Source organism: Hydra vulgaris, chromosome 07 (assembly GCF_038396675.1).
Source record: "Hydra vulgaris chromosome 07, alternate assembly HydraT2T_AEP".
Taxonomy (NCBI): Eukaryota; Metazoa; Cnidaria; class Hydrozoa; order Anthoathecata; family Hydridae; genus Hydra; species Hydra vulgaris.
Genome location: NC_088926.1, coordinates 17,701,857 through 17,714,864, shown reverse-complemented (window position 1 = coordinate 17,714,864; position 13,008 = coordinate 17,701,857). Strand labels below are relative to the sequence as shown.

Below are 13,008 nucleotides of genomic sequence, written 5' to 3'. Positions count from 1 at the left end.
ATCATACTGAATTTACAACATCTTTAAATAATGCGAACTTTCAACTTAAATTTTCTCAAAAACAGTAATCCGGTTATTGTCCAGCACAAACAGCTTGATACCTTTATTTTTTAACAATGGTTAAAAATAAAGATATCAATTGATATCTATCTGTAAAAAAATTCCGTAGTATTTATCAAACTTTTTCCGTTGTTATGTTACAGAGAAAATCCATTTTGACTAAATTACGGTCTTTTACCTATACTTTTGAGACTTTTATAAAGTTTACACCCCACCCACCCACCCTCAAATTGAGGGTATAAACTTTATAAGATCATAAAAGCCGAACAACAAAAGAGTTTAGAAGGGACTCTAATAATAAATCACGTTGATAAGATTACTTTACAATATATTTCTTGAAGATACGACTCGTTATTTACAATAAACCTTGGATCACGCCAAGTGAATACGCCAAGTCACACGTTGTAGTATAAACGCAAGAGAGTAAAGTAGCAAGAGAGCGAGAAAGGAGCGCTTTCTCTTATATATATATAAAAACAAGAAACCAACTGGCTGCTGCGTTAGCAAACTAACGCAACACTGCGGCCGGCACTTTTAAATTGTTATTTTAAATTTCAATGTTCTTTTCACTCACAAATGTTACTTGAGTTGATTGTTCATCAATATAGTAATGTCTTTCTAACAGATAAAGTTTATTCGCTGTTCTTTTAATAATAATAGATCTATCGCCAGAGATGACACGTATTTCGGCAGCACGTACTTGACCATCATTTGAATATCGCAACCTTTGTATAACGCCCATTTTCCACACTGAACGTGGAACCTTTGGATTGTCGATTATCACAACATCGCCGACTTTCATTTGAAATCCCCAACTTCGATGTGTCACGCTTTTATGCAACTCTCGTAAACTTGTTAAATATTCTCCTTTCCAGATATGCCAATAAAAATCCAAAATTGCTTTTTGGTGTAAATATTTTTGCTTATCATCAAATTGGTCTGTAGGTAAAAAGTTACTAAGATTCGCAGATTCTAAAGGTAATTTTCTCCCAAACACGAGATGATTTGGGGTCAGTGGTTCGTCACCAGGCACATCGTAAAGAAATGTAATCGGCCGGTTATTAATAGTAACAACAATTTCAGCCAGAATTGTAGTCATTTCTTTGTAAGTTACTCTTGATGTTCCAAGCACTTTTTTAATCACTCTCTTGGTGGTTCGGATCATTCTTTTGAATATCCCTCCCCACCAAGGAGCTGCTGGAACGTTAAAACACCATCGTATACGTCGTAAACTCGTCGAGCTTTGAGTTTCTTCCGCAGAGAAGTTAGAACCATTATCACTTATGAATTGTAAGGGTGCGCCAAAGCGACTAATAAAGCGCCGAAGACCACGAATGCAAGTTTCTGCTGAACAATCGGGCACCAAATCTAAATAAAGAAAACGTGTACTACAACATGTAGCGACAAATATCCACGCTTTGTACATCATATTAGATTCATAAATATTTTTAATCATAATTGGACCGCAAAGATCTACTCCAACGTACTTAAATGCATATTTATCACTAACTCTCGATTAGGGTTGAGGCGGAAAATTCGGATATTTATAGGGTTTACTGTCAAATCTTCTGCAAACGTGACAATTTCTAATTATAGTCTTAATTAGACTACGAGCTTTTGACAACCAAAACTTAGTTCTCAATTCATTTAGTGTTTCTTTAACACCACCATGTTTAGTAATATAATGATAGTGTAATATAATTAAATTTGAAAGGTAACTCTTAATAAGTAAGTATATAGGAAACTTAGAATCAAAGGGAATCGGTGCGTTACTAAGACGACCTTTACAAAGAATTAATTCCTCAACAGTAAAAAATCCTAAATCTCTTTTAAGTTGGTTGTAAGACTCACTATTAAATATGCTTTTCTGAATAAATTTAATCCACAACAATTCCGCATTATTTAGTTCTAAAGTAGTTATTGTATAAAAATCATTATTGAATTCTTTTTTAATAATGCGAACAAAACGTAAAACTAAAGCTGTAACCTTAAGAAGACGATCGTATGTTTTAAAATTCTTGATATTCATAAAATCTAAATTAACTATAGAATGTTCTGAAGTAATTAAAGTTGCGACTTCAGACAGAGAATCTCCTTGCTTGCTTAAATCAAATGAAGGCCATGAAATAAAATCATTGAATAGAAAACTTGGACCTTTAAACCAAAGGTCGTTTTTTTGAAAAGTACTAAATCTACATCCGCGAGATATAATATCCGCGGGATTTCTTTCACTTTCAATATATCTCCAAAAATTAATATCATACAAAGAACGAATTTTTTTTAAGCGTTTTTGAACAAATGCTTCATATTTTTTATTTACATTGTTTACCCAATTAAGACAAATAATAGAATCAGAAAATAACTTGATACAAGAAATATTTAAAAAACAAGATAATTCTTTGTATACAACTAAAAACAAATTAGCTAATAATAACATTGCCCTTAATTCTAACTTAGGAATAGTATTTAGAAGTAACTAGACAAGAATTTGCAACTCTATCAGCGCTACTCCTTAAATAAATACAACATCCATACGCTTTTAGGCTCGCATCGCAAAAACCATATAACTCAAATTTAATGTTTTGGATGTTGTCTACACACTTACTATACCATCTTGGAACACAAATAAAAGGTACTGAACCTAAATCATTAATAATATCATTCCATTCAATCAATATATCATCTCCTATAAGTGAATTCCAACCTAACTTTAACTTACAAATCGACTGAAATAATATCATACATCTTACAATAATGGGATTCACTAATCCCAAAGGATCATAAAAACTTGCAATGAATCTAAGAATACTTCTTTTAGAAGGTTCATTGTCCACTAAATATAATAAATCCTGAAAGGAAAAAATAAAGTTATCTTCATTTTATCCCATTTTAAACCAAGAACTTTGGTTATGTCACTTGAGGTTGGATTTTCCTCTTTGATTAAACTATTAAGCTCCATTGAATTTGAGTCGAATTTTCTAAGGTAAAAATTTCCTTCTCTTAAACGCGATTTCGCTTTATTATAAAATAAAAGTCCTTCGACTACAGAATCGAAACTTGCATTTAAATCATCTACATGTAACGATTGAGTTAATTTCTTGCTAAATTCAAAATCGTTCGCAGCATAATGTTTAGCGTGATTAATTAAGGTCGCAGATAATAAGAAAGGAGAAGAGGTCACGCCAAACAAAACTCGACACAGTCGATAAACACTTAAATCAGCACTTTTTAAATTATTATTGTCAAAATCAAATAAGTCTTTGTACCTTAGAAATCTTACAAAGTCACGATGCTTTTCAGCTAATGCGATGTTTAAAAAAGCTTTCTCAATATTGGCAATTATAGCGATCCGCTTTGCACGAAAACGTAAAAGTATACTATATAATGAAGTTGTAAGTGATGGTCCTGAAAATAGACACTCATTTAACGAAGGACCAGATGTGCAAGCACTTGCATCGAAAACTATACGCACCTTTGAAGTTAGTTTATCTTCACGTATAACAGGGCGGTGAGGTAAATAGTGAACGTCACCAATATTTGATTCAAAATTAGAGACTTTCTCAATAATGCCTTTAGATAATTGATCCTTAATAATATTATTGTAAGATGCAAATAAATCTCTATCGCATGCAAGTTTTTTCTCTAATGCTAAAAACCTAGACTTGCATAAATTGTAATTGTCGCCTATCACCGGATGATCTGTTTTAAAAGGCAATTCAACTTCATACATTAAACCATTAAACTTAATATTTTTCTGAAAGTTTTCATAAACAATCTTATCACTTTCACTAATTTTGGAATCATCCCATAATAAATTTAAGTCATTTTTAATTAAAACTTGTTTCCTATTAAAATCAGACGCAACCTTTAACCTATTGAATCAAATTTGAAATTTGTCAATGAATATAAATAAAATTTAAAATTAAAAAAAATAATAACAAATGTTTTGTGGTTTTTGTTGCTCCCAGTCTTCAATCACCGCAATTTTTCGCGTAGCATCCTCATTCCTCATATATATGGACATACTTAAACATAGAGTTTTCTTAATGTTTCAATGTTGCTTAGCTCAAGCATCAAAAAAAGTTTTCAACGGCCTTGAAAGTTCGACCTTTCAGAAAAAATGCCCTTACGGTCATTTCGATAAATACAGCTGAAATATAAATAAAAATTAGTGTTTTAAAATTTGTTACATTTTTTGAAAACAATGTTTTTTCCTTTTATTATTTATTTGTAGCTATTTAAATTTTAAAAAAACAGTGTTTGTCTGACCACTCTAAAAGTACAAACAGAATAACGTCACGTGTAAAACCATTGCAATTCAGAATATGTCAGTTTTTTCCCCGTTAAAAATTAAATGAACAGTAACCGTTTGACCACTGTTTATTTACGTTTTAGAAAAAATAAAAAGTAAAAATAAAACATGGCTACTTTTAAAGACGTCAACACATTAAGAAGATCTTAGGTTTGGGATTATTTTAAATTTTCTTGGGGTTGCTTGTTCCTCATGGTTCGGGTTCTGGCTGACTGGCTCTTGTTCTTGAACTTGCTCTTTAATTCAGCTGTGTTACTGTTAGTCACTGAGCAGTTCTTGGCTCTTGATCTGAGTTGTGAATTCATTTATTTTTTATTATTTTTTCTCCTTCTTGGCGCCTCCCCTCAGAGTTGTGCCCGGAGCGACCACCCCCTCCCCCTCCTCCTTACTACGCCTCTAATTTGTTTCAAATGGTGGAAAGTCACCGGCGCAGATTTCCCAATCCAAAGAAATCAACATTACTTTCAGTGAATTTGCTATTTTTTCTCCCAACCATGGAAGAAGAACAAACCAGTGAAATTTTGAGTCTTGAGTATCTATTAGAACGAAATCTTGAATTCTATAATGTGATTAAAGAGTTTTTCAAACAAAAAACAAAAAAAATAACAATGTGTATATACCAGTACGTTGCTCTAGTAAAAATTGCCCCCCCCCCTTCCTCCACACACACACACTTTCACAACCCACTTCTTTATCCGTAGTATTGCCCCTATTTTCAAAGTCTCTATATCAATTTTAATTCTTCTATGTTTATCTTCCATTATTTGCTAAACATTTATATTTTAAGTAAAGGAAAACAACAATCAGTGAAAAAAAATATCTTACATGATTATTCAATTGACTAACAGGGATTTAGTTTTATACATATAAGAATATATTGATTTATTCAACAAAAAGCTTTTGACTTAAAGATTTTAAATATCATTTCTATTTGAATTTGCACAAAGAACTTGTTACACGTTTGACAGTTTTTTCTATTTTGAAAACAATTTTTTTTCATTTTTGAAATTTTGCTATTATAACGCTATTTTGCTTGTTGTAATGCTATTTTGAAAACAAATGTTATCTAGATATAACTTAAACTGGAGCAACATACTAATATATAAGTATAATATAAAAATTTGAACGAGTTTTTTTTTTGGTGTGAGACAGAGGGGAGGGTTTGGGCCCCAAATTTAAAGATGCTCCGGACCCCCAAACTTTTTTCACGGCCCTATGGAAATATGTAATATCTTATAGTGCTGGTTTAGGTGAGCAGTGTGATACTGTCATACTGTAAATATGAAATTATGATTGTAATAATTGCCTGCTGCCGGGGGTTCAGTACATACATTGACTGACAAATAGGCTGATTCGCAGCGGAGTGCTGCTACATCGACTGAGGATTTTGCATGGGGCAGCAATCTTTTCTTTTATTCTTCATTTTCTAAAAAAGCTGTGTCGATTTAGATTAGCAAAAAAAGTGAGCAATCTTCCCTATCTTCCCTATATATATATATATATATATATATATATATATATATATATATATATATATATATATATATATATATATATATATATATATATATATATATATATATATATATATATATATATATATACAGTATCGGACAAAACGAGTGCAACCAAATAATGCAAACTTAGTTTCTTTATATAAAAGTGCTGCATTTTTTCAATTTAGAGAAATAACTATGTAACTGTTTAGAGACAAAGTTCTTCAAGTTTTATTCATCACAAAGTTCATTATTTGTACACGAAAATTAATAAATTAATCAAAAGTATTAAAAAAAGTTGATTTCCTTCTGGACAAAACAAGTGCAACTCGACAAAATGTTGGCCAAGCTGTTTTTTGCTATCAATATTTCGTACCAAATCCTTTGTTGTCGATCACAGCCTTGCATCTTCGAGGCATATATTCGATCAGGTGATCAATGAAACTTTGTGGAATCGCTGCCCAGGCCTTTTGGATTTGTTCAAACAGTTGATCCTTATTACGAACACCTTCACGATTAATTTTGTTGAACTTTGATTCATCACGGAACAGGACAGTTCGCCATTTTTGCACATTCCAGTCAATATGAGATGTAGCAAACAGGAGTCTTTTCTTCTGGTTTTTTAGTGAAATCAGCGGTTTCTTTGCAGGGCGTCGAGAAAACAATCCGGCTTCAACAGCACGTCGTCTGATTGTTCGGTCCGATACCGGCAGCTCTAATTGCTTTTGTTTCTCGACTGATGATATCCAGGGATCCTTCTTGACGGATCTGACGATCATAGAATCCTCTCTAGAAGTGGTGGAACGCAGTCTTCCACCTTTGTTATCTGCTGCCAACTTCCCCGTAGAACGATATTTGGAACATAGTCTTGATACGGTCCATTTTTTCACGCGATATTCATCACAAATACTTTTTTGTGACATTCCACTTACGTAATCACCGATAATTTTCTTTCTTAGTTCCAATCCAAGATTGTCGGGATCCATTTTTGCACTTGAAGTCATAAAAATAATAAAAATAAATAATCACGCTTCTCAAGGCTTACCGTGTTACATTTGCCTTGTGATGATACAATAATGCTCTGTGGAACTCAACGTCTTGGTTGGATGTGGACTGTATCGATGTAATGAAACACTTGTTGTATTTCACTTCTTGTATTGATGTTTTTCGATAAAACACTTTGATAAAACTCACTTCGATAAACTGTCTTGATAATACTGACTGATTGACTTCCATATATTGACTGAATTGCGTGTCGATTTACATGTCTCTTATATAGTAAAATGAACCTGTGTGAACCTGTTCTGAAAGATTCTAGATGCTTCTTTTCGATGCTTCTGGAAGCTTCTGGATGCTTCTGAATGTTTCTGGATATTTCTGGATGCTACTGGATGTTTCCAGATACTTTTTCTGGAAACTTCTGGAAGCTTCTGGAAACTTCTTGAAACTTCTGAATACTTCCTTTAATTATTAAAAAACTTCCGTGACGTTGACACGGACCAGACTTAAGAAAATGAAACAAACCAAAAATGTTGCACTTGTTTTGTCCGCTACAAAATGGCACTTGTCAACGAAATTCTGCCTGTGTGCTGTCACCTGTCAGCTGATTGCTCATGTAATGGCATGCTATGACTCCAGACTCCTGAACTGTTTGCTGTGGTAGTATGGTTCGTTTCGTTTTTAAGACATGTAAAATTAGGAACACTTTTTAGCATTGTTCGATGTTGGTTGCAAATGTTTTGTCCAATACTGTATATATATATATATATATATATATATATATATATATATATATATATATATATATATATATATATATATATGTATATATATATATATATATATATATATATATATATATATGTATATATATATATATATATATATATATATATATATATATATGTATATATATATATATATATATATATATATATATATATGTATATATATATATATATATATATATATATACATATATATGTATATACATATATATATATATATGTATATGTATATATGTATGTATGTATATATATATATATATATATATATATATATATATATATATATATATATATATATATATATATATATATATATATATATATATATATATATATATATATATATATATATATATATATATATATATATATATATATATATATAGGGAAGATGAGATGATATATATATATATATATATATATATATATATAGGGAAGATGAGATGATATATATATATATATATATATATATATATATATATATATATATATATATATATATATATATATATATATATATATATATATATATAGGGAAGAAGATATATATTAGGATAAGATGAGCATACCAAAGATTTCCAAAATGTAGGTTGTCTTAAAGTTGCTTTGTTTGTTTTTTTTGAATTGAATTTATGTGGTGATAACAGGAATCAGTATTATTAGCGAAAATTTATATGCAGTAATTAGCGACTCTCGTCTAATTAAAACGCTACTAAATTTTTTGTGTTCAATTTTTTTTTTGTTTCTTTACTACATGTTTTAAAATACAAATGTTAAATATACTAGTATAAAAGAGAATAACTACCAGTGAAAAAGTTAAGAATAAATATAAAGAACAAAAAATAGTCATGTCTGAAAAAACAAGAGCCTTAGCTTATCATCTGCCAAGACCATGATTTAGTACTAAGGATTTTTTTATTTTATATTTTTGAAAATCTTAAGAGTCCTTCCAGGGGGTAAAAAGGGCAATTTTTATAGCGTTATGTACCATTTTCAAAAGAGTTTGGAGAAAGTCTTAACATTAAAATTTTCAAATTTCTTTTTCATATTTCTGTTTGTAAAGACCTAGTTAATCTAAATAAAATGGGCTCTATTCTCAAAAAAAAAAAAAAAAATTCTTAAAACTGTTTTAAAAAACCCCAAAATCCATAAATATATAACAAAAAATATTTTTTTTACCCTGTACTTATTTATATATTTTTTTAAATAAAGTTTTAAATCTTTTCAGTAAATGATGTTTTATTGAAATATATGATATATGATTAAACTTTGTTTTTCATATTGAAAATAAAAAAATTATTAAAATGCCACTGAAAAAAAAAATTAGAAGTAATAGATTGGATGAAATATTTTTAGTTAAAAAATTTATCATAAAACTTCCAGCAAAGAAATTTGCAACTGCTAAAGAAATAATTTAATATTATCTCTTTCTACGAAAATCAAAATGTGAAGCAAAAGTGAAGTGCTTAGTAGGTTATCCTAACAAAAGTTCCTCTTTCATACCTAACTGCCCAGTTGATCAGTCTGGCTGCTGCATACAATCTAAACTAATGGATCCTTGGATACATGGTGGATTTAAAGTGCTTATAATATAAAAGCTAAGCTAAGTTTTATCATTGAACTCTAAATCTGTTTAATCCATAAACCTTTATACAAGCAAATGTTATTTTTTAAAGGATTAAAGTTGAAAAATTGTTTAAAGAGTGGGTGAAATTAAAAGATAAAAGAAAAATCTTGCTGAAGTATTAAAGACATTTATTTGAAGAACAAATGAATAAAGTATTTTGGATTGGAAAACATCCTCATGTTATGTTTGAGGAAATGCTAAAAGATAAAATGAGAAAAGTGAAAGACAAGGAAGAAGATCTTGCTTTCTTAAAAGACCAGCTTAGGGAAAGGAAAGGAAGTCTTGGAGGAAAAGATAAAAGATATGAGTATTCTGTTGGAAGAAATAAAAAAAGCAAATCAAATATAGAAAAATTTGCAGAGTTAGATAACAATGGTTTAGATTATCTAAGTTCTTTTAGTCACACTAGCGACGATTTATAAGGGTATAGCACCAGACCAACATACAGCTTTGATTAGAAGTGTCATTTTCATTGGTTGTGGTTCTGTAGCAAACTTTATGTGCTCTAAATCTACATCTTATAGAGCTGCAGAGAACATAATATCTGCAGGAGCAACAGAAATAAGGGAATGTATAAAAAAACAGTGTAGTATCATCATAACAGACAAGTCGTGGCTAGTTTTTAATATGCTTAGACATAGAAAAGAAGAAACTCAATGGACAAAAACACCACCAGAATTTTCAAAGTTTAATAATTTTTATCTTGAATTTAGAGCAACAGTAATTGGAATTGATATTGTTAATGACTGCTCTGAGAGGGAGGTAAAATTAGTTCAAGACCTAATAAACATCCTTCTCTTTACAAATGATTACAAGAAAAATAGAAAAAGCAGAGAAAAAATCGATTATGAAAATGCTGCTATCAGAAAAAAAGTCTAGTTTTTTATTTTATATTTTTTCGTTAAACAAATTTTTAATCTGTTTTTAATTTGAAAAGTTGCTTTGTTTTTAATAGATAGCTATAATAAAGATAATCATAAATTTACTAGGATTACTGTATTTCAATTTAAAACAAGTTTTACTTTGGATTTGAAGTTTTTTTTAGTTTTATAAATTTTTTATTTTTTTTTAGTTTCAAAAAAACCATTTGTTTTGAATATTTCATTACAAAAATTATTTAATCATTCCCTTATTATTCATTCCCAGGCCCTACCTTTTTATGATTTCCTAGAATAAACACTGTAGCTGAATAGAATTGAATTTAATATAGTATTGCATCGAAAACTTAATCGAAGAAAAACCTACTAATATGAATTTCAAAAAAATATTGTTTAATATTTATGGGTTTTATAAACTCCCAAAAACTCTAAATTTAAGATTATTTAAAACAGTTTTCAAAATTTTTTTTCTTTTTTTGAATAGAGCCCGTTTTATTTAGATTAAATTGGTCTTTACAAACAGAAAAAAAAATTAAAAATTTTAATGTTAAGACTTCCTCCAAACTGTTTTAAAAATGGTACAAAACGTTGAAAAAATTGCTCCTTTTACCCCCTGGAGGGACCCTTAGGATTTTCAGAAATTAAAAAAAAAAAAATCCTAGGTACTAAATTATGGTCTGGGCAGATGATAAGCTAGGGCCCTTTTTTTTTTTCAGACATGACTTTTTTTTGAAACACCCTAATGTACACGTATATGATTTTTTACACATATTACTTTACATGTGGATTTTAGCACACGTTGAACAACGGCACTAAAAATAGCATAATTATTTTAGCACACGTTGAACAACGGCACTAAAAATAGCATAATTATTTTAGCACACGTTGAACAACGGCACTAAAAATAGCATAATTATTTTAGCACACGTTGAACAACGGCACTAAAAATAGCATAATTATAAGTCACTAAAAAATATTATAAACAAATAAACTAAATTTCAGTCATCAAAATTTTCTTTAATAAATCAAATAACAAAAAGTAGAACTATATTGAAAAAATATAAAAATATAAAAATATAGATACTATTAATACAAAGAATTCCAAGTTTATCTCCTTGCACGCTTTATGGCAAATTCGGAGATGGTATCATCGTTTTTTTGGCTATTTCTGATTCATAGACAAAATTGCTAATGAAGTAAATCTTTCTTGGCTTATGGTAGACCTCAAATAATTTTTTATTAACTTTAATCTTAAAAAAAGGTCTCTGCTGAAGCGACTGTAATTGGTAAAGTTAGTGTAATTTAAAGCGCAGTAAAGAAATTTGGATAAAACTCAAATAGATTATTTTTTAATAAATATTGCAGTATTTGTAATATTCTGAAGTTGGAAGACAAAACACGACGACAGATTTTGATTTCATTACATAAATCAATCATAAGATTCACAAACACATTTTAAGCGCTGTGTTTCATTTTTAATTATTTTTTCATGTTTAATGTCAATATTTTTTACAAGTTTAAAATTATTTTCTAGCTGTAACAGTTTGTATATGGCTTGTAAATGGTGTTCTGATCTTTCGTGACTTTGCAATTGCGAACTTAAATGTGCCCAATCATTTAATCCATTTAATCTACATACATAACAGAATGTGGAGTTCCTAGTTTTGGAATATAATTACCACTTTCGTTTGTGTTGTTTCCCATTTGTTAATTTTCTTAAATAATAGCATTCAGAAAAACTTCTATAATAATCTTTTGGAAAATTGTAATTTTTCACTTGTATTACGCCATTTTTTATAATTGTGATTCTAATTTTATCACTTATATTTTCAGGCCAGGTGCCGGGATCTTTGATACTAATACTAATTATATCATCTTCGTCGATATTTTGATTGTTTTGAAGCTGAAAAATTTTCACTGATTCATCTTGTTTATTTGATAGATGTTTATTTGATGGTGAGAAGTCTTCTTTGTTTACGTTTCCCTCGGCTTCATTAACATTTTCCTTTTGTTCAATTGGATGGTACTAGGTACATGATAGTTATTATTATTAAGGATGGTACTAGGTACATGATAGTTATTATTAGTTTCTTGCACCTTTTCTGGCTTTAAAAATTTTACCAGACTGTCACTTTGTTTTGCCGCAACTTCTTCTCTTTTTCTTTTCTTTTTTAATTTATCATAGCCACACGTTTACTTTCGTCCAGCATCTCTTTCCCTAAAAGTCATTTTTGGAACTTTCTAAAAACAATTTTGGCTATCATAAAGAACAACACCATAAGATTTGGCGGGAAAAAAATAATTAAAAAGGGTAAAATTAATTGGAAAATTTTTAAAAAATTGAACGTTTTTTTATTTATTTATAAAAACAGAATACTTTTAGTCGAAAATTATAAAAATAGAACATTTTTATCATAAATTATAAAATTAGAACACTTATAGAGGAATGTCAAAAAGCTTGTTTTTTAATCAAAAATATTAGGCTTTCTTTTATTCTATTGTATATGAAATACACAATATGGTTCAAAAAACTTATATAGTGTGCATGCGTTTTTTAAACATTATTGTTACTTTGTTAATAATATACATGTTTTTCACATAAATCGAAAAAATAAGCCAACTTCGGCCGGCTCTGCGTATATGTATATATATGTATGTATATGTATACGTTTATGTATATATATATATATATATATATATATATATATATATATATATATATATATATATATATATATATATATATATATATATATATATATATATATATATATATATATATATATATATATATATATATATATATACTTATATATAATGAGCTATTAGCATTCACCGCGAGCGGACG

The 13,008-nt window shown here is 29.0% G+C and overlaps 2 protein-coding genes across 2 annotated transcripts; both read right to left on the bottom strand.

Moving 5' to 3' along the window:
- Positions 1 to 607: 607 nt before the first annotated feature.
- LOC136082597 (uncharacterized) lies at positions 608 to 1,489 on the bottom strand. Its single transcript, XM_065802014.1, has one exon. It carries the CDS (start codon positions 1,487 to 1,489, stop codon positions 608 to 610), a length of 882 nt encoding a protein of 293 aa, XP_065658086.1.
- Positions 1,490 to 1,576: 87 nt separating this feature from the next.
- LOC136082596 (uncharacterized) lies at positions 1,577 to 6,854 on the bottom strand. Its single transcript, XM_065802013.1, has 6 exons — positions 6,801 to 6,854; positions 5,047 to 5,139; positions 4,798 to 4,931; positions 2,956 to 3,932; positions 2,585 to 2,893; positions 1,577 to 2,469 (listed from the first exon to the last, which is right to left on the bottom strand). Exons 1-6 carry the CDS (start codon positions 6,852 to 6,854, stop codon positions 1,577 to 1,579), a joined length of 2,460 nt encoding a protein of 819 aa, XP_065658085.1.
- Between the last annotated feature and the right edge of the window lie 6,154 nt (positions 6,855 to 13,008).

Coding starts and splice junctions, on each gene's coding strand:
- LOC136082597 (XM_065802014.1), bottom strand. CDS start 1,489: ATGATGTACAAAGCGTGGATATTTGTCGCTACATGTTGTAGTACACGT.
- LOC136082596 (XM_065802013.1), bottom strand. CDS start 6,854: ATGGATCCCGACAATCTTGGATTGGAACTAAGAAAGAAAATTATCGGT. Junction 5,140..6,800: donor AGAAAATTATCGGTGATTAC/GTAAGTGGAATG, acceptor ATAAATGTTTAG/CAAATAATGGAAGATAAACA. Junction 3,933..4,797: donor GGATTGGGAAATCTGCGCCG/GTGACTTTCCAC, acceptor TTGATTCAATAG/GTTAAAGGTTGCGTCTGATT.